We start from the raw sequence: 22,802 nt of genomic DNA, 5'->3' as shown, positions 1-22,802 counted from the left end.
CAGGTTTTAACAGTTAAGGGAAATATGAGAATACATTGATGCATTAAATCTGTATTGAACCCTCCTCCTGCAGTTGCTTGAGCAGGCTCTGGTGATCGAAGAACAGCTGCGCAGAGCTGCGTATCTGAACATGACTGAAGACCCGTCTCATCCCTCCATGGCTCTCAACACACGCTTCAGTGAAGTGGAGTGTCTAGCCGAGTCCCACCAGCACCTGAGCAAAGAGTCCATGTCTGGAAACAAACCTGCCAATGCCGTCCTGCATAAAGGTGTGTATTTATATAATCTGACTGCACCTTCATTGTGGGAACTTTCTCTGTCATCAGTGAGCTGTTGGATGTGACGTTACTTTTTAAGTGTTGATAATTTTATATTTCTTTTTGACAGTACTTAAACAGCTGGAGGAGTTGCTAAGTGACATGAAAGCAGATGTCACTCGTCTCCCAGCAACCATCGCCAGGATACCACCCGTCGCCGTGAGGCTGCAGATGTCTGAGAGAAACATTCTAAACCGCTTGGCCAGCAGAGGACCAGAAACACAATCTCAGCAGGTACAAACAAATCATCACTTACATGCTAAAGTGTGTATCAGGAACCTTGTACCTGTATTTTGAAAATGGGACTTGCTGTGTCCCATTTGTAAAATATGGTTAAAAGTTTTAAGGACTTTTTTTTTTTTTTTTTTTTTTTTTTTACAAAATGAAGATAGTAGACCACAAAAAAACTTTAATATTTAATGATCGTTGACAAATAATGTTGCCGGGGTGATAAAAATTAGAAATCATTTTTTAAAATTATTTTATTTATTTATTTTATGTAGTTTCAACACGTGTTAAGTTTGTAAAAATGTTATCAATGTGTCCATGTTGGTTTCATATATTTTTGAGAAATAAAAATATATATAATAATTACTTTAACCTCATGAGACCCCACGTCCACATGCGTGGACATTACGTTTTGGCTTCGCAATAGGCTATGCTTAGTTTAATTTCTTTAAAACCAACTGATCTCAGTTCAGGAGACTCAAGGCTGTCATTACAGGGTTAAACTTTCAGCGCACCGAGTCATGTGACAAAACAACATGGTGCCAATCTCAGCCAAGTTTGTCTTTGGGAGAAACGACAACAAAACTACTTCTGGTAAGAAACCAGGATAAGTTTTACCATTAAAACCTGTTTGAGTCAAAAGAGTAGTTCATATTGAACATTTTGAAAATGTCATCAATTTGTCGTGAAACGGCACACTGTTAAACACAGGACTAACTTTCCATACAAATCCTATATTCACTGTGCATTATTACATTGAGAATCAATGGATGTATCCAAAAGCTGTCAGAGGCTTTATATGGAGTTAGGATGAAAATAAAGTGCATTTCGAGCTGTTCTGAGACCAGTGCAGACAGACAGCACACTGGAGGTTAAGTCATTCAGTAAAAAGGGAGCATCCTATAGCTTTCTATGCAGCTAAGTGCATTCATTCCTAACATCTGACCAAAGTTCAGTTTCAGGCTGCAGATGAGGTTTGGACCACTCAACATGTTTGGCAGACATGGGACAATGGTTACCAGTACATAGATTCAGAATTTGTCATGCAAAATGTTATTTTAACATGGTTGGCAGTGATTGGATGATGCTGGCCATTTGCTTTAAATCAAAATTAATTATGCTATTTTCTGATGTAATGTCATTTAACGTCTCAGAAACATGAATAACCAACACTCTTGGAAACATAATGAACAATTTGTTTTTTTTTATTTTTATTTTTTTATTGCTTGTTTATTAGGTGCTACTAGTTACTAATTAAAAAGGGAAATGGAAAATGCACACAGCAGTCACGCTGGGGTCTCAGGAGGTTAAAAATGTCAAGTGGTGTAACCATTAAATAAGGGTATTAAAATGTTTTCCTCACACCTTGATCAACTTGATCATTTTTATTTTTAACTTTTTTTTTTCGAGGTACATTTAAAAAAAAATAATAATAATAATTCACAAATCACAAAGTTTTTCTTGAAAAGGCAAATAAGAAATTTGCCTTTTCAAAATGTCAAAATATTTGAAATATATATATATATAAAAAAAACTTAACAGTCATGAAGTCTAAAGTGGTCTGCTATTTTATGTTGTGTCACATGACAAGAAAATGGATAATGACTTTGATTTAGTGGACAATTGTTTTTTTTTTTCCTCTCTCTTTCTCAAAAATGTCAGCTTTTAATGAGACTCTTTTCTGGACGGTTACACAACTTCGACATTTTGGACTACAAAATGACTTCAAGCTCAGAAACTGAAAACCTGTTCATCATATTAGCGGTCTATTTGAGTAATTGTTTTTTGTAAATTGCATTTATTTATTTTTTTTTATGTATTTTTGAAAAACTTAATAGATCCGGACAAAAAAATGAGCGTTCTTTACTGTTCAGTACTTCTACTTTGCTTTCTGTTGTTGTTAACTGATTTGTGTGTCTGATCATGTTGACAGGTACAGCAATAGCCTTCAGTCTCAAGTCCTCAGAGCACCGCACACCATGTCTTCATTCCTCATTGCACATGATCTTAGCTTGAATCCACACTCTCGTACTGTCTGCTCAAACCTGGAGGCCGTGGATATTTGAACTTTTTTTTTTTTTTCTAATTAATATTGTTTACATAATATTGTTGATGATGATTTTTGGGACCTAAATAAAATGTAATAAAGGTGTCTGTTCCTTTTAACAATGTTATTGTGTATTTTGCTGCTTTGCCAACCACTAAAGCAATAGCGTACAGTATATAGGGGTGATTTATGGGTTACCAAATGACATTACTAGTTTAGAACCAACACTTTTATTGCTGTAAACAAAATTACTTTGTGGTTATTCCACATATGCTGTAGATAGAGCCTTTAAATGCAAACGCAACAAGAAAACATTCACAGCAAGAAACACTTGAACGTGTTAATAAGGTTTATTCAGATTCTCATCTCATTCTCTAATGTACACGTACAGTATGTATCAACATTCATGTGTTTGTAATCTTGCATCTCTCATTAACCACATTTTTCTATCCTGTGTTCAAAGATCACAGTTTTGACAATTCTACAGATAGCCATTACCGTCTCATTAAAGCATTTCTCTAATACATGATTTAATCATCCACAAACCCTCCCGTCTTGACCTGAACCTGCATCATTTACATTCAAAACCCCAATCTCAGTGTTATTCCTCTGGTCCGGTGGTCTCTCCCTCCTCATCCTCTCCTCCAGAGATGTTCTGGTTCATGCGGGACAGCAGAAGAGGAAGATTTACTGCGCTGAGTGCGCTTATGTCCTCCTCTTCATCATCGTCATAATCTCTAGGGGGGTAGAAACGGCGAGCCTTGGCAACAAAATCTTCAGCAGCGTCCAGATATATGAGCCGATCCTGAGAGAGAGACAGAGAGAGGTTTAAATACTGTAGAGGTCAAGGTGAGAAAGAAGGTAGATTTGCTTTTACATTTAAGAGATTTCATGGCTGTGTGACAAAACCTAGTTTGCTGCTTAAGTAGACGGCATTTTTTTCAAACTTGGCTAATCTTATTAATAATGACCATTGCACACATTTGCATATTTTAACAAAAGTGATCTCATTCTCCACAATAAATGTTACAACCTTAAGTGTTATTTTTAATGTGACCATCATCTAAGTGGTTGGTAATAGCCAGAGTATACATTCAAAAGGTTATACATGTAGCAAAATATTTAATAAAACTTTCCTGCATGTAAATGAACTACATTTCATTGGCCTATGCTTCTCACCTATGGAGGGCCAAATATTTCAAAATTAAATAAACCATATAATTAAAATTGTTAAAAACTATTATAGCTGAAGTATGTAACTTTTTCTGTTTTAAAATACTTTCTTCTATCCCAGCTTATTATGCAGAGTCAACTATAGGTATGCCATTCATAGGTTAATTTTCTGTGGCGCTATGAAAATTGCTCTGTTTGTTTTGAGTGACCCGCTAAGACCCGCCCCAACAACATTTCTCAACCAGTGGCATGAGTTGGAGGTGGGACTATCAATTATCTTTTAACCTTTTCATCAATAGTTTGCTTAAATTGCAAAATATTGTGGAAACTTATTAAATCCAACCAAAATCATAATTTTGTATTCTCCCAATTTGGAATTCCCAATGTGCTTTTAAGTCGTCATGGTTGCGTAGTGATTCGCCTCAATCTGGGTGGTGGAGGACGAATCCCAGTTGCCTCCACGTCTGAGAGCGTCAACCCGCGCATCTTATCACATGGCTTGTTGAGCGCTTTGCCACGGAGACATAGCGTGTGTGGAGGCTTCATGCCATCCACCGGGGCAACCACGCTCAACTCACCACATGCCCCATGAGAAGGTTACCCCATGTGACTCTACTTTCCCTAGGAGACCTGGCTGGAGACACTCAGCACGCCCTAGGATTTGAACTAGTGAACACCAGGGGTGGTAGCCAGCATCTTTTACCACTGAGCTACCCAGGCCCCCAAAAATCATAATTTTAAATAAACTAAGTTAGCCTGTCTACTGAAATGAGGGACAGTGGTCACATTTACAGTAAATACAATAACATATTACTACTTAGAGTTACTTACAGTAACTAGGGCTTTCGATATAATGTGTTAATTCAGTGCGATTAATTATATTAAAAAATAATGTGTTCAAAAATGTACGCAATTAATCATATCCCCAGACCGTAATAAGGAATATTTCAACAATCAGAGCTATTCAACCTTGAAGTACCACCTGTTTTCAGCAGGGGGCAGTAAGCAAAACTGCAATGTACAGATGTACAGACAACAATACCACACTTCTTTTGTTCTTGCATTCTAAAACTCAAAATTCCGTATGCATTTTAATGATCTGAATTATTATTTTAAAAATATACAGTACGTTTATAATTATTTAAATATAACTATTTTTAATTATTTAATCATTAGATGTTGTTATTTGAGGACCTTTTTCTGCAAATATTAATATATGCGATTAATTGCGATTAATTCAATTGTTTAATCGGCATATTATTTAATGAATTCTATTAAAAGTTTGAATTGGTTGAAAGCCCTAACAGTGACATACTTACCAGGATGAAGAGGTATCTCTCAGGTGGAGGTTCTTTGCTGTTGAATATAGATGTCTCAGTGTGCAGTGTTTGCAGAAGCGTGCGAGCGGTCGCTGCGTTTCTCATGCGGTCGTATGATGCGCTGGCGGACACAGTCAACAGAGACTCTGCTTCGGCCATGAATCCTGTGAGATTAAATGAAATATTTACCATGTTAACTATATTCTCTCTCACTTATTCATTCATTCTCTCTGATCTCAGTCTCAGTGATGTTCAGTCCTTGCTAAGGGATCCTTAAAAAAACATTTAACCTGGCTTGAAATTCAGACAGATATAATTACAAGAGGCCAGAGGATCCTTCTGTCAAGAATTAACACTCTAAAGGCAGACGTATGCAGAGACATGTGAAACCGCTTACCCAATCACAGCACTAACAAAAGTGTTTTTTGACAGGTAAGTTATGCAAAGTACCGTATATAGTATCAGATAATCACCCATTTTATTGCAAGCCCACCCAAATGGCAAATACGGCCTATGCCTCTGTCTTACCCAAATTCTCCAAGATCATCTTCCAATTGTCTCGCACTTCTCTTCTCACTTCTCTCATGGCCTCAATGTCAATACTCAAACGCCGGTAGCCCTGCAGGGAGGCATGACAAGATTGAATAAATCCATCAAGTTCTTAGAATGAAGAATTGACACTTTGAATTGAATGAACACAACAAAGGAGACACATTTGCTGTGAGTCAGTCATTACTGGCCTGAACAGTTTTGGGTAGTACAATAGTTGATGTATTTTATTTATTTATTATGAATACTTAATGCTTAGGGTTTACCATAATCTTAAACCTAACCCATCATAATATATACAGAGACTATAAGAAAGTAATTCATAGCTTAGGTTGATTCCCAATTTCTTTGTTTGCTTGAGAATCCCAATTGGGTGATTTCAAGGCTGGACTATCTGGTTGCTTGACCAATGGCAGACAGGTGGTGTAGTTGTGAATCTTTCTTCAAACAATTGGCTTAAAGCTTCTGATATAGAACTATAAGCATTGTAACCCATTAGAGGACAGTGCAGGAATATATTTTCTGAAATAGTCTCACAATAAATTTTACATTCCCTCACAATAAGTTTTGTGTTCTCTCGCAATAGTTTGCGTTCCCTCACAATAATTTGTAATCCCTCACAATAGTTTGTGTTCCCTCACAATAGTTTGCGTTCCCTCACAATAATTTGTAATCCCTCACAATAGTTTGTGTTCCCTCACAATAGTTTGCGTTCCCTCACAATAATTTGTAATCCCTCACAATAGTTTGCAATCCCTCACAATAGTTTGCGTTCCCTCACAATAATTTGTAATCCCTCACAATAGTTTGCGTTCCCTCACAATAGTTTGAGTTCCCTCGAATAATTTGTAATCCCTCACAATAGTTTGCGTTCCCTCACAATAGTTTTGCGTTCCCTCACAATAATTTGTAATCCCTCACAATAGTTTTCAATCCCTCACAATAGTTTGCGTTCCCTCACAATAGTTTGCGTTCCCTCACAATAATTTGTAATCCCTCACAATAGTTTGCGTTCCCTCACAATAGTTTGAGTTCCCTCGAATAATTTGTAATCCCTCACAATAGTTTGCGTTCCCTCACAATAGTTTGCGTTCCCTCACAATAGTTTTGCGTTCCCTCACAATAGTTTGCGTTCCCTCACAATAGTTTGCGTTCCCTCGAATAATTTGTAATCCCTCACAATAGTTTGTGTTCCCTCACAATAGTTTGCGTTCCTTCACAATAGTTTTGTGTTCCCTCACAATAGTTTTGCGTTCCCTCACAATAGTTTGCGTTCCCTCACAATAGTTTGAGTTCCCTCACAATAGTTTGCGTTCCCTCGAATAATTTGTAATCCCTCACAATAGTTTGTAATCCCTCACAATAGTTTGTGTTCCCTCACAATAGTTTGCGTTCCTTCACAATAGTTTTGTGTTCCCTCACAATAGTTTGCGTTCCCTCACAATAGTTTTGTGTTCCCTCACAATAGTTTTGCGTTCCCTCACAATAGTTTGCGTTCCCTCACAATAGTTTGCGTTCCCTCGAATAATTTGTAATCCCTCACAATAGTTTGCGTTCCCTCACAATAGTTTTGCGTTCCCTCACAATAGTTTGCGTTCCCTCACAATAGTTTGAGTTCCCTCACAATAGTTTGCGTTCCCTCGAATAATTTGTAATCCCTCACAATAGTTTGTAATCCCTCACAATAGTTTGCGTTCCCTCACAATAGTTTGCGTTCCCTCACAATAGTTTGAGTTCCCTCACAATAGTTTGCGTTCCCTCGAATAATTTGTAATCCCTCACAATAGTTTGTAATCCCTCACAATAGTTTGTGTTCCCTCACAATAGTTTGCGTTCCTTCACAATAGTTTTGTGTTCCCTCACAATAGTTTGCGTTCCCTCACAATAGTTTGAGTTCCCTCACAATAGTTTGCGTTCCCTCGAATAATTTGTAATCCCTCACAATAGTTTGTAATCCCTCACAATAGTTTTGCGTTCCCTCACAATAGTTTGTAATCCCTCACAATAGTTTGTAATCCCTCACAATAGTTTGCGTTCCCTCACAATAGTTTGTAATCCCTCACAATAGTTTGCGTTCCCTCGAATAATTTGTAATCCCTCACAATAGTTTGTAATCCCTCACAATAGTTTGCGTTCCCTCACAATAGTTTGTGTTCCCTAACAATAGTTTTGCGTTCCCTCACAATAGTTTGTAATCCCTCACAATAGTTTGTATTCCCTCACAATAATTTGTATTCCTTCACAATAGTTTGTATTCCCTCACAATAGTTTGTATTCCTTCACAATAGTTTGTATTCCCTCACAATAGTTTGTATTCCTTCACAATAGTTTGTATTCCCTCACAATAGTTTTGCGTTCCCTCACAATAGTTTGCGTTCCCTCACAATAGTTTTGCGTTCCCTCGCAATAGTTTGTAATCCCTCGCAATAGTTTGTGTTCCCTCACAATAGTTTTGCGTTCCCTCGCAATAGTTTACGTTCCCTTACAATAAGTTTGCGAATAATGATATTCGTAGTGAAACCATAGTAATAATACAGGAAAATAAAAGTATGGTAATAAAATCATAATTTTGTTGTATTTATGGTTTTACTACAATAACCATATGGTATTTGTAGTAAAACCATAATAACCACAAATTATTATTATTATTATTATTTAATTTTTTCCTGTATTGGGATTGTTTCACTATGAATATAATAGTTAAAATATGGTTGCTGTAGTAAAGCCATGGTAAATTTATTGCGAGGGCTCCGTATTAAGCTAATGCTGAGAAGAGGCCTAACTTTCAAAAATGACGTGGTAATTCAAGTAAATGAGGCTGTTGGGTCTGATCATTTCAGAAGTACTCATATGCTAATTGTATACTCTGCTGATCAGGCACTTTCATTGGCCGTTGAAGCAGGTAATAAAGTTATTTAAAAGCAGAAAATGATTTGTAAACTTCACAAGGACTATAACATCTGTGTTTCATGTCTTTGTAAGCATGCATATGTGTACCAGTGACCCTCTGCGTGTTTTGGCTCTGTTCTGCAGCAGGTTATAAAGCGTTCGGTCGTCATCTCTCTCAGAATGAGAGGGGTCTCCAGGTTCATTCCACAGATTCGTCTCTTGGTCCCGCCTCTTTTTCGCTTCACGGTCAAAATATTCTAATGTCTCATTACTAACACACACACAAACACATTTAAACAAACAACAAACTTATAACACTACTTATAAAATGTCAGCTACAATGAAGTTATAAATGGAAAAGTGCAGGTATAGTATGAAAATATGTAAAATTTATATTAATGTATTTAAGTTTTTTTTATTATTTTGTTATTTAAAAATCTCTCTTTCACAAAATAAATTGATGTTGTATCTGCCGGACAAAATTTAGTATGCTAACTGGACAAAAAGGAGTAGGAAAAAAGCTGGACTGTCAATTATGGACTAAACATTTATGGATAAACCAGTTCAACACATTATAGACCTGGAAATAATAATAATAATAATAATAACAACAATACATTGTATTTGTTTTACCTTTTATACATCAAATGCAGCTAAAAGTGCTTCACATGTTACAACTTAAAAGTCAAAGAAAGTTACTGAATTAATATAAGTTTAGAAAATATTAGAAATAAAAAATACATTGAAATATATATTACATAAAAATAAAACAATAATAAAATGTAAAACATAAAAGTAATAAACATTTATACATACATACAAATAAAAATGATGTATAAAAATGATGATGATGATAATAAAAATGTCTTTAAATGCTTTTTAAAAAGCTGTTCTAATATAATTTTATTTAGCTTGAAATTTAGTTAATTATAAAATTTTATTGGTTGTGAAATTTCTGGTTTAATAAATGTACGGACAAAAAGTTCATAAAAATATACATTAAAATATATATATATATATATATTTTAGCCTATTTGTAAGATTTACGCATTCAATTTCCATCAAATTGAATTGAGTAATTACAAAATAAAGTTAATAATTTAAGATATTTCTTTTTTTTTTTCATTATTTTATTTTGTTAAAGATTACTGATGGAATTTTGTTCTAAAAATGTAAATGCATAAATCTTAAAAGTATTTTTTTTTGTGTATGTGTGTTCTAGATGACAGCACAGTATGAATTCAAACCATTAAAGATCACAGGTAATGCATGTGCATTTCTAAAAACTAAATTCATGACAAGGAATATTTCCCTCCACATCTCCTTTCAAACCGTTTGTGACATACCTGAGTAAAGGTCTCTTTTCTTCCACATCATCATCCTCACAGCAGCAGCAACAGCAGAATCGCACACAGAACCTCTTGAATGCAGCCCCCATCATCAAAAACAACTATACAGGATGGAACAGAAAAACAAAAGTACCAAAGATCTTGCAGAACAGCTTTGAAGATTCACGTTTAACAGATGAGTGTTAGGGAGCACATTCTCCACTCCAGGTGAATATTGGTGACATTTCTGAAGACAAACACAAGAGTCTGAGACAAAATAGTCTCATTTTCATTCCTCTAAAGCTATCAGGCTCGTTTGTGTTTTTCAAGGTTAACTCTGTCTTTCATCACTTGTCATGTAATTTCACAGAGAAAATCATGTAATTTATTAATCTGTTGTAACTTACCCTTGAAACTGTTGGCAAAATACTGAATCCATCAGTTTGAGACAAAACGCAGATTTCCACTTATTTCAGAGTGAAGCATCTTTTGGGGCCCAGAGAGCAACTAAAACATCTCCCTCTCCATCTGGAATGAATAGCATCACAGTTTAGTCATGAGGACAGTGCAGTCTAACCGGAGGCCATCAAAATACTCTAAATAAAGCAGGGGCAATGCAGTCATTTTAAAAGTGTGTGTGTGTGGTGTGGGGGGGGACACAACTGTGAGTAGGTGGCTCGCACAAACCCAGCACTTACCATGCAGTATTAATGTGACTACAATATACATTAATATATGACTATGATATAAGTATTATTTTCTTGTATTTGTAGTATTTTAAAGATTCAAGTATAAATTTGCTGCACAAGGGCATCTTGTGGAGCACTTGCTTCTGTTTCACACATGACAATAAAAGACTGAGCACAAGCTGGTCCTGAATAAATTATTTAATCAATAATGTCAATCGTGCATGTGCACAATTTTATTTTTTACTCTGTGCTTGTGCATTGTGGGATTTAAATTTATCCAAGTTAATCCAACACTTACAATGTGTGCTTAAAAGAAGGACTGTCCTTTGTTTTTTTCTGCTGTACATTTCACGTAATGCTCCCAATTAAGAACTATATGCCGAGAAATAACTCTCGTTTGTTTGTTCCTCATCTCTAGATTATTAAGTTAGATCAACATCAATGTCCATAAAAAACACGGATAAATGAGCATTGTTGAAAGCAGCTGCATTGATAAGACTGTCTAACTGATGGCCTACTACGTAAAGGTTGTTTCGGCTCAAAAACTCACCAAACAACTGTGATTGGATGGATGGTTGCTTAATCAGCCCAAATTAACAAAACGCAAAGAATACAGTATGCAAATCCACCATTAAGACTCAGTATGGGTTTAGCTTGAAAAAGTGTGGGGGACCAAATCACCTTTTTAAAGAGTGTGGGGGACGTGACTCCCACGTCCCCCGCGGCTGCTACGCCCTTGAAATAAAGCAACATGTCTCATGCTTTCAAAACAGAAATGTACATTTACTGTCCATTAATATATGCAAAACAATAACCAAAAAGGTGACAGTCCACATAAGTTTGATTAACTATCTCTAATTTATTGTGTCTCCAAAACGTCATTAGTTACAGTGGAAATGATGCAACAGAACTGCATGTCCAAGGATACAATTTGTTGTTTGGTTCAAAAGTTTGGTGCAAGTAAAAATACTTAACACAACTTAATTTTGTACATATCATGATGGGGAAATCTATTTTGGCAACTACCAATATAATCAATTTAAACCACCAAATTCTACACTTGAGATGCATATAATGACCAAATCCAGATGTATCAGCTTGGATTATTTTGTACACATGGATCATTAAACTTTTGACTCTGCATGCTGTACAAAATTGTGTAATCCAAAATACAAGACAATCCAATTTAACATATCCCCATTGTTTCAAGGAGCATAAAAAACAGGGGTAATTATGTTGGCTTGACAAAGGCTTAAATACTGTTTTCTACTAACTTTGTTGAGGGTTTTTTGAAAATTCCTAAACCGAAACCAAAATTTCAAACACTATTCCTTCCTAGAGCTTTCAAGCTCATCAAACTTGGCACAGACCTACAGATTGTTCTGACTTAGTCTGCTATGTCTTTTCTTACTGATCTGACTTAAAGTTTTCCCGAACAAAAATTCCATAGACTTACATTGATGGAATGTTCAAAATGGCCAACAGAATGCTCGTTAATTCAAACTCCAACTGTCAAAAAAGATTAAATATAAACAACACACACCATCCATTTATCCATCCATCCATCTGTCTATCACTCTTTCTGTCTTTTATCCATCCATCCATCCTTCTGTATTTTCATCCATCCATCCATCCATCCATCCCTCTTTCTGTCTTTTCCATCCATCCATCACTCTCTTTTCCATCCATCCATCCATCCATCTATCTGTCTATCACTTTCTGTCTTTTATCCATCCATCCATCCATCCTTCTGTATTTTCATCCATCCATCCATCCATCCATCCATCCATCCATCACTCTTTCTTTTCCATCCATCTATCTGTCTTTTCTATCCATCCATCCTTTCTATCCATCATCATCCATCCATCCATCTATCTGTCTATCACTCTTTCTGTCTTTTATCCATCCATCCATCCATCCTTCTGTCTTTTCATCCATCCATCCATCCATCCCTCTTTCTGTCTTTTCCATCCATCCATCACTCTTTCTTTTCCATCCATCCATCCATCTGTCTATCACTCTTTCTCTTTTATCCATCCATCCATCCTTCTGTATTTTCATCCATCCATCCATCACTCTTTCTTTTCCATCCATCCATCCATCTGTCTTTTCTATCCATCCATCCATCTTTTCTATCCATCATCATCCATCCATCCATCCATCATCTATCTATCAATCACTGTCTTTTCTATCTGTCTGTCTATCACTCTTTCTGTCTTTTCTATCCATCTGCCCATCTTTCTTTATTTCTTACTTATGGTCTGTTTAACCTTCAAACCCTCAAGCTCTTAGGCCAGGCTTTGTTAAGCCAACATCAAAGTTTGTCTTGACAAACTTTACTCTTCTAGTTTACATTTATGGAAGTAGTTTCCACTGAACAACTCTTTTTTTCTGCATTTTATTCACATCCTCTGCTGCACATTTTGATCACTATTCACACATTTAATTACTCAATTAATAAAGTTCTAATTGGGGCAGCTCACAGTTGACTGCATCAATCTGTGTCTAAATGTTTAACTGCCTCTTGTTACTTATTCTAAAAATTATATGCAATACAAATCTTTTAACCTTTAGTTGATTCTGAACCAACCTCTTGCCTATAAGATCCCATCCAAAATTCTCAATTTATATGAGAGAGAAAGACGGAGTTAGAGATGCTGTTTATTGTGGATACTCATGTGAGAGTCTCATAGGATTTGCACTATCACATGGTGTACCGCACACAACTTGCTCTGCTTTAGGCCATTAACTTGAGACAAAAATGTCCTTGTGATTGTGTCCGAGGACATTTAAATGGAATTAAAGATAAACCTGAAAAAGAACAAAACATGATTAGCTACAATACGCTATCATTTACAGTTGTCAAAGTGTTTAAGTTTTGTATGTGATATTTGTGATTTAAGTGATTCTCTATAAAACTCTAGAAGGTAACAGGTAACATACATTCTATATAAATTGTTTGTTAGTTTTATTATATGTGGAATCATAATTTAAAATCAGTATCGTGATTTTTGAAGTACATGACAAAAGTAATTCAAGCTTTAGATTACCTTCCTGTAAATCAGTATAAAAATAAAACATTCGAACAGAACCTGAATTGCAAGTGAATTCAAGTGAACTGCGTAAGGCTATGCAAAAAAGAATGAGCAAATGCAACGTCATAAAAGGTGTACAATAACATCTAGATAAGCAAAACAAAATGAGAAATTCTGAACCTGTGAATTCAGTGTAACAAAGGCACATTAAAACAAACCATCAGGGATCAAAACAAAGACCATTTTTAAAAAATGGCATGAGCATCATCATTACTCCCTATACGACGGATAAATCAACCTATATACATTTGCAATGTGTTCTTCCTGTGAGAGAAGGCAAATAAATACCCTGTAATATATGAGCAATTTTTTCTTTCTATCAAACAGTATTTATAAAATCGCTTCAAGGCTACTGGAGGACACGTTCAGTTTGGTTTCCTCTTTCATTTACAACTATAAACTGTTATTTCCTGTAAAAATATGTGGGTATGTGGCAAATGTGCGAGTGTACATTACAACTAATAAAATATTGACAGTAATGCTCTGTGAGAAAACAAATTGACATGCAATACAGAAAGAGAAATGTCATCAAAATAATGCTAACTTTTAACAAGGGCCTTCATTCCTTTCAAATTTGTTTTGAGCCGCACTGTACCATTTCTTTATGAAATTGTTTCTAAGGTTTTCTTCTGCAGCCATTTGTTTATGCTGATATTCTGAACACCAGTGTCGACAACATATGTTTCAGGTACAAGTTAACCGGTTATGTTGATTAAAGATATAACTGCATAATCATACTCTTAACCGTAAGCCTTAGTGGGTGAATTTCACAAAAACATGACCAGGTCATATTTCACTGCAAAAACAAACAAACAAACAAACAAACATTTCGCATAAAAATAATGCAGCCTATTGTTAGGATCATTAAGATTTTTTCATTGTGACATTATTTTCCTGACAATTAAGCACATTTACCCCCAAAAGCCTCATTACCATAATGCATTTGGATGTTTTAATATAAATATTTTTGTAATTTCCACTATTTTCAATGTCGATTCTCATTACTGTAATGCAGTACTTTTTTTTTTTTACTGTAATATCATTACCGTAATACAATTAATTTTTCATTTAAATCGACATAAGGGCAGTACAACAAATACTACCATGATATACAGTATTTAAATTGTGAAATATTTATAATGTAACATTATTTTCATTATTATTTATTTTTTTGCCATTATAGAAATGAGAATGAGATCTTTCTTGCTGCATTATGGTAATGAGAATTGTCATGTAAAATGTACTTAAACTGCCTTGAAAATAACATCACAATGCAAAATATCTTAACGGTCCTAAAATAGGCTTAATCATTAAGCAACAGGCTTAATCTTTTTGCTTTTATTCAAGCAAAATGTATTTCTTTTGATTTTAAGGTGAAATATGACCCGAACGTGTTCTTGACAGGTTTCGTGAGATTCACCAGATTAGACTCAGATCAGTGTTGCTAACCTCCACATGTCCTGCTGTGTACATACAATACAGATAAATGCATTTACTTATAATAAACTAATACAGCATCAATGGTTTGGCAACAAGAGCCAATTACAAACCATAGTAAGAACTAAAAAACAATTATTTAATAGTATAAATATGTGTGCATGTTTGATTAAGGCAAAAGCAGAAAGAAAAAAGAAATCACAGCATGATTAGCTCGAAAGGTCATTTAGAATCTTTGCCACAGCCGAAACATTAGTTTTAGGCACAGCTGATCAATATATCTATTTCTCCTGACCTTTTACATTCCACAAGCTGCACAAGTAAAGCTCTCCAACAATTTCCTGTAGATGCTGGGTCTCAAACTAATGACCTCTTGTCATGTAGAGTTTGACAGTATGTTCTGAACTCATGTCCATGTGCTGCAGTATTACAGGGATTCGACACAACATGCTTCCGTACAATGTTCAGCCAAATGTTTCACAGACGCTCGTAACAAGCTCTAAAGTAGAACTGTATCTGCTCATGGTGACTGTAGTTTACAGGCACAGTGATGTGTCATTTGAAGTTGAATAAACAGTCTAAGATCACCGGTTGGAGACGTGGACTTCATTTATACGTTGTCTGAGATGAGACATGAACTCAAACATGGTGGCAGCCAGTGACTGCTGGATGAGGTAACGGGGGAGGCGACCCTGTAATAAGAACAAAGTAGATTAAATGAACTAAAAAAAATGTTTAACGTGAAAAGGTGAGTGGTGCTTCTCTGTACATAAGTTATCGCCACAATGCTAGTTTTTTTATACTATAAAACAGCTTCATTGTACGACATGACCGTGCAAGCAGTTCTTACCTTGAGGTCTGTATTAAGCACCCAGATGAAGGTACAAACTGAAGGATTACTGTTAGATTTCAACACCACAAATCCACCAGGACCATTCTCCCCTCTGAGAGAGAAAGAGAAACCTTTAGTTTACAACAGCTCTAAGAGTTCTGCATTGTGACTGGCTGAGAATAAGAAAGGTTTCACAGTCAAGCACACCTGACGTAGCGACTGTGAGGAGGTTTGCAGCTGTGACTGGTCGCCATTCCTGCAGAGATGTAGCAGTCTCGCCTGCGCTCCACCCGACGAACATTCACAAAGTCCCTGAAGATCGAGATGGCACTTTGACATTTCACCTACTCAATAACTGCTAGAAATCATAATAAGATTCCTTATACATAATGAATTACATATATACATTTTGTACATATTAAAAACCAATTGTATTGTGAAAAGTAGGTCTGGGTATTGATGGGTATTGATGCATATTTCCTGACTCGATTTGGAGTCATTTGGGTATTTCATTTATAATGTCCATTTTGCTTATACTGTATATGAGTATATATTATTTATACATAGACCTTCTAACTTGGTATATTGAGAAAATATTATTAGTTTCTCATCCTTTTGTTCACATCTTAAGGTCAATATTAGGACAAAAATGGCAAAAAAGAAACAGCTTTCTCTAGAAACTCGTCAGTCAATCATTGTTTTGAGGAATGAAGGCTATAGAATGCTTGAAATTGCCAAAAAACTGAAGATTTCATACAAAGGTGTACACTACAGTCTTCAAAGACAAAGGACAACTGGCTCTAACAAGGACAAAAAGAGATGTGGAAGGCCAGATGCACAACTAAACAAGAGGATAAGTTCATCAGAGTCTCTAGTTTGAGAAATAGACGCCTCACATGTCCTCAGTTGACAGCTTCATTGAATTCTACCCGCTCAACACCAGTTTCATGTACAACAGTAAAGAGAAGACTCAGGGGTGCAGGCCTTATGGGAAGAATTGCAAAGAAAAAGCCACTTTTGAAACAGAAAAACAAAAAGAAAAGGTTAGAGTGGGCAAAGAAACACAGACATTGGACAACTGATAATTGGAAAAGAGTGTTCTGGATCTTAACCCCATTGAGCTTTTGTGGGATCAGCTAGACTGTAAGGTGCGTGAGAAGTGCCCGACAAGACAGTCACATCTATGGCAAGTGCTACAGGAAGTGTGGGGTGAAATGTCACCTGAGTATCTGGACAAACTGACAGCTAGAATGTCAAGGATCTGAAAAGCTGTCATTGCTGCACATGGAGGATTTTTTTTTATGAAAACTCTTTGAAGTAGTTTCTGAAAAATGCTTTCAAATTGTAATAGTAATTTTTCACATTATTAATGTCCTGACTATCACAATTAATCACATAGATAAATACTTGCCAAGAAGGGCCCCCAAATAATAATTCAATATATAATTATTAAATAATGATATTTAAATAATTATATATATATATATATATTGGAGCATCTCATTTTGGTTGCTTCACATCATATACAGCATTTTTAGTCACTGTGTCAAGTTAAATGTAGTTTGAAATGTAGAAAATCACATCTCGAGACCCCTGCATTCGGAATTGTGCTCTGTCCAACTGTGTTTGAATGCAAGAACACGTTCTCATCTTGTGCTGTCGCTAGTATCAAGCAAGCCCGAGTGAGTTTTGTTGTCTGTACAGCTGCGTGTTGCCTATACAACTGGAGTTTCGCTTACTGCCCCATGCTGAAAACAGGTGTTGCTTCAAGCCTGAAATGCTCCGATGGTAGGAATATTCCTTATTACGTTCCGGGGACATGATTAAATGCGTTAATTTTTTCCCCTAATTAATCGCACTGAGTTGACGCGTTATATCGACACTCCTATTATGTATTTACAAGTTTATTGTTTACACGTGTAATCTGTAATATTTATACGTTTTTAAATTGATTTGTAGAACACTTGCTAAACCAGTCCTGTCTCTTTCAGTGAGCGTCAGAAGTACTTTTGTTCAGCATATTAATGAGAGTGCAGTCGCATCCGTGCTATGTGTGATTAGAATTAAATGTTTCTTTTTTTGTTTTTTTTGATCAACAACTGAGTGTAACAAACAGAAACAGTACTAAAAAACACTTTATTCAATGACAAATGGGTTGTGTGGATCTTGTTTTTGGACACATATTAAATGGAAAGAGTCAAACCAAACTTTTACTCTCAACACGCAATGAAAGGAGAGCTGGACCACTATACTACTCAATTACTGAAATCTGAAAATGTACCAGCCCGTGGATAGTTACAGACATTTTTAGCTACTTAAATTGTAGAGGGTTGCCATACAGAGTAAAAAGATTGGTCTGGGGATTTAAGAAGCAATATCAGAATTGTTCAAATGAAGATTGAGATGCATAAAAAAAATATATATATATATATAATAATATACATATTTTTACCCAGTGAAAAGCGACAATACAATTGACTTGACTTATAGACCATATATTCACATCTTAAAGGGTGTATAGGCTTTGAGAATTTGCTTTAAGCTTCAAAACATTCTGTCGTCTCGAAGTCTGTTTACTGCCCACCACTTTTGGGAATAAAAAACAAGAGTGTCCTCACCTGGGAGACACGACACCTCCAGCTGCTCCAGCAGACACATCATATGACACCAGCGTGTTATCATCCACTCTCTGCAAAATCTATAGACAGATAAGAGAGGGAAATGGGAAGAAAAGACATTATATAAAATCCAATATAAAATCCATTCAACACAAGCTCTATTTAGTTCTCCTTTGACCAGACTACACATCACTGGCTTCCATGACTAAGGATAAAACATCTTAAAGGGATAGTACACAATATAAACACTACAAAGTGAAATACAAATATGAAAAATTCCGCAGTAATTCATCAACAGTAGATCATTAGCGATCGCACGTCATAAATGTCCTTCTCTCTAGTGACATCATCAGTCAACATCAACATGAACTCAGTAATCAATAAAGGTTGTATAAATAATCTCTCAAATGAAGTTCTCCCTTTAAGTCATTATATTCATAATGCTCAACAATGTTTTTGTAACATATTGGGATGTTTTAGAACACCATTTATTAATTCATTTCAAGCAAACTCAGTTGTGAATATCAATCTTAAATGACACGTTGTCATATGAACAATTAGTAATAAGACAGATGTTAAGTCTACCATCCCTAAAGAACACATCACAGTAATGGTTCAAATCGGAAAAAACAAAAAAACTACTCACGGTTCTTAAGATGTCATTCAATAACTCACAGGATTATATGTGATGAAACTGCATATGAACGCACACAAGGTTTTCCTGATTGTCGCGAATGGCGACTAGAATTTAAATTATTGTCGTAATTATTTAATTGTCACATTTGCGACCATTTTATTTGCAGTCTGGAGCCCTGTGGTAGCCATTTTTGATGACTTTTCAACCCAGTCAGACAATTACTTTTGCTTCTTGGTCTAAACAAGTTGCAATGTGGACCAGACTTTACACCAGTAGTCACAGGAGACTGTTTTGACAATGTGAGACAATTGCCTATGAATGTACCTGGCAGACAGACACTGTCCTGTTCCACTGTACCATCTTCTCTGGCTGCAGAATGACCTCCTGATAGACCAGCTTTGCCATACACTGCAAGAGTGCCTACATACACAAGTATGCCCAAAACACATAACAAAATATTAAACACACACACAAAAAATAAAAAATAAAACAGATACAATGATTAGTTTCAATTATACTGACTTATTTTATCAAATTATTATGTTGGCCTGACAAAGCCAACATACGGTTATGCTAAAAACTTGTTTAAGGGCTTTTGAAAAATCCCTAAACTGAAACAAAATTTCTAACGCTAACTCCAACTAGAGCTTTCAAGCTACATCCCCCAAACTTGGTACAGACCTTGAGACTGTTCAGGAATAAAAAAAGCAATGTCTTTTCTAACTGATCTGACAATTGGTTTTCGCACAGCAGACAATCAAATATAGAAAAAATCCTTAAGACTTACATTGACGGAATGTTCAAACGGGCCAACAGAATGTTTGTGAATTCAAATTCCAACCTTAAAAAAATTCAAATGTAAACAAACCCCAAAAGTCCTTTAATCTGCTTTAAGTTATAGCAATATCTTTCCAGCAAGTCAGACCACTGTCGGACATCTTTGGAACGCTCTCGGGAGGCTATTTCCAGTCATGTCATTGCAGCTCCTTTCTATTTGAATGGGAAAAGACTGAAATCTCCTGAACGGTTGGTCAAAATTACGATCAAAGGACATTTTTCAAATCAGCAGTAAAATCTGACAACACTAGTATCATAAATTGTGCTTCTTTTCCTCAGATAACGTTATAAAACGCAATTTTCTCAGCTTGTATAGCACTAATTCTTGAGATAAGGGACAAAACATTTTATTTTTGTCTTGCATACAAAAGTCATCTTTATTTTAAAAATCAAGAAATGCATAACAATAAAAATAATGGAAAAGTTCAATCTAAATGAAATGTGTATACTCAGGGCATTTTTTACTTATATTTTAAAATAATTTCATTAGAATGTTTTTAAATGCATGCTCTATACTTGGAAGCACATGTAACTTAACCTGTCCTCAGCGAGAGGTCACAATGTTAAACTGCTAAACAAAGTGTTTAAAAATGCAACAAATTCATAAATATAAATATCAAATGAAAGGTAGGGATCTGTAAGATATCAAACAATACATTAAGAAAACTTTAAATGATATTTCCCATAAAAAACTGCCTATCAAAGTTGTGTCCTCACTTTGCGTCAACTCTGTCAGATTTTTTTAAAATCCTGAATAAATCAGAAAATGTCCTGATCAGCTTTAACTCCGAGTACCCCTTTCCCACTTCCTGCTCATGGTGGATACAACAGTAGGACACGTGGTCTGGTACGTTTGATATTTTTCATATTTTAAACAAACAATGTATAAGTCGCTGAGGTCACAGCTTCAACTTGTCAACTCATTATCATTATTATAATTTCTGTTAAAATTGTGGGATCAATTTTGGCATTTAATTTAGTTTATAGAGGCATCTTCAGCTGAGGGGGGAAAAAATGGCTCCAGTGTACAACACATGGTTAAGATGGAAAAATATTACATTTTGTCAACTCCTTCAGAATTTTCAGAATAGTATGAAAACAGAAAAAAAAAAAAAAAAAAAAAATATTGAAGGTATTTTATCACTTAACTCCTTTACTGAACAATATTATTAGATAATTAAAGACTTTACACTTGTTGGATGAATCAAATTAAAATAGCATGCTTTTTGTGTGTCTGACGGAGCTGACACAAATGACAGTAAGATGTAAGTTATGAAGTGAATAAATGTCAATTTTCAGAAAGAAGTGTTTTTATAAAAACCTGTTCCCTTACATCGTTCGATAGCTGAGACCTTTGTCTACAAATATATCCATTTCAAATTAATTTAGCATTAAAAAATAAAAACTCAGATTTTAAACATGTTTTGTCCCTTATCTCAAGAAACAGTGATAGTTAATGCGCGTTGTCGAGTTGATTGACAGACAATGTCTGTAACTAAAAGTGATTGGCTCTTTTACCTGTAAGCGGGACTTCCTTTCTACATCAGTTGACCATTGGGCGCTAGAGCTTCTTGATTGGGCGTTCCAATTTCTCACATTTGTTTAAAAAGAAGTGGCCCATCTCTGCTAAATAGTCTCTGGTTGTATTCTCCATCTCTCTCTCTACCTCTCTCTCTCTTTCAATCTGACAGTTTATCTGACTGATCTATGTGATAGTCTGTCTGAACACCGATCTAGCTTGCTAGATATAACCATCAAACAATGTCTGTAAACCATCAAACTTCTAAATATAAAACTAATTTAAACTTTCAGACAAGGCTTTGTCAGGCCAAAATCAAAGCCTGTCTTGACAAAATCTAGTAGTCAGTTAGAAGAAATACCCAGTGTTATTCACAAACATAAAAAATAAAAAAACAACACCCATATTGCAGAGGTAATATACCTTTAAAATAAATGTCTTTCCATGGAACGGGATTTCCAGTGTATATACTGCATCCCCAACATCCTATGAATATAAAACCTCATATTACGACAAAAGCAATGCCATTAACCCAAACCAAACAGATACTGTACACATTAATGTACATACACTACTCTTCACAAACTTCCAGTTCTCTTCTTGTGTCAATATCTGTTCAACCACTGCCATCGCCACCCTTCCCTGTCTCACAAACTCTTTTTCCTGTTAAAGGAAGATAGATCAGTTCTGAAACTATAACAGTGAAACACATGATATAAATTCAGTTCAAATAGTGTGAAACAGACCTTATGACTAGTGGTTTCGGACAGGCTGATGCATACTGTGCACAAAAATGGCAAGAATTCGACAAGCCCAGTCTGATTGGCTGGCTTCTATGTGACTTTAGGGAAAAGGTTTTATTTAGTCAGGATGCAAAGTCATGTTGACAAAGGTACCAGGTTGCTACAAGTGCTTGAAAGACATTACTTTTTGAGGGAAAGAAATTTTAACCACAAAGACGGTCAGATGGTCTCTTCCTAGTTCATGGTGAGGATTAGCTGCAATATGCACCAGACTTTATGCCAGTAGTCAAAAGTCTGGCTATGCAAGACAAGAGGGAGAATCTTCGTAAACAATATTGCATTGTAGATATTGATGAAAAGCAGAAAGAGGTGCAGTCTCCCCTCACAATAACCACAAACATAATAATGATAAAAATAAGAAAAATATCAATACTTGTTCTGTTACTGCTTTCCTGCCCATACCCTCTTCATTGAGGTCTTCTTCAGAACCTGCAAGACAAATGCACACAAATGTAAAATAATGTTCCGTGAGTAGAATGGATGGA

The 22,802-nt window shown here is 35.6% G+C and overlaps 2 protein-coding genes across 4 annotated transcripts in view; one reads left to right on the top strand and one right to left on the bottom strand.

The window, feature by feature from the left end:
• Window positions 1–2,697, top strand: part of LOC127420933 (chromodomain-helicase-DNA-binding protein 4-like) — a 46,153-nt gene extending 43,456 nt beyond the window's left edge. For 2 of the 3 annotated variants that reach the window (XM_051663576.1, XM_051663575.1), the window contains exons 39-41: window positions 74–269; window positions 388–551; window positions 2,479–2,697. In XM_051663576.1, the coding sequence (XP_051519536.1) occupies window positions 74–269; window positions 388–551; window positions 2,479–2,490 (372 nt within the window). In that variant the 3' untranslated portion in view covers window positions 2,491–2,697. Of the gene's footprint in view, window positions 1–73; window positions 270–387; window positions 552–1,041; window positions 1,140–2,478 lie in introns of all 3 variants that reach the window. The other variant, XR_007893900.1, reaches the window with a different exon arrangement.
• A 146-nt stretch (window positions 2,698–2,843) lies between these two features.
• On the bottom strand, window positions 2,844–10,420 carry mreg (melanoregulin). Its single transcript, XM_051663579.1, has 6 exons — window positions 10,258–10,420; window positions 9,869–9,972; window positions 8,631–8,793; window positions 5,613–5,703; window positions 5,085–5,248; window positions 2,844–3,397 (listed from the first exon to the last, which is right to left on the bottom strand). The coding sequence occupies exons 2-6, from the start codon at window positions 9,961–9,963 to the stop codon at window positions 3,194–3,196; spliced, it is 717 nt and encodes a 238-aa protein (XP_051519539.1). The 5' UTR covers window positions 9,964–9,972; window positions 10,258–10,420; the 3' UTR covers window positions 2,844–3,193.
• Between the last annotated feature and the right edge of the window lie 12,382 nt (window positions 10,421–22,802).

This window comes from Myxocyprinus asiaticus, chromosome 30, assembly GCF_019703515.2.
Source record: "Myxocyprinus asiaticus isolate MX2 ecotype Aquarium Trade chromosome 30, UBuf_Myxa_2, whole genome shotgun sequence".
Classification (NCBI taxonomy): Eukaryota; Metazoa; Chordata; class Actinopteri; order Cypriniformes; family Catostomidae; genus Myxocyprinus; species Myxocyprinus asiaticus.
This window is presented reverse-complemented; position numbering and strand designations above follow the sequence as displayed.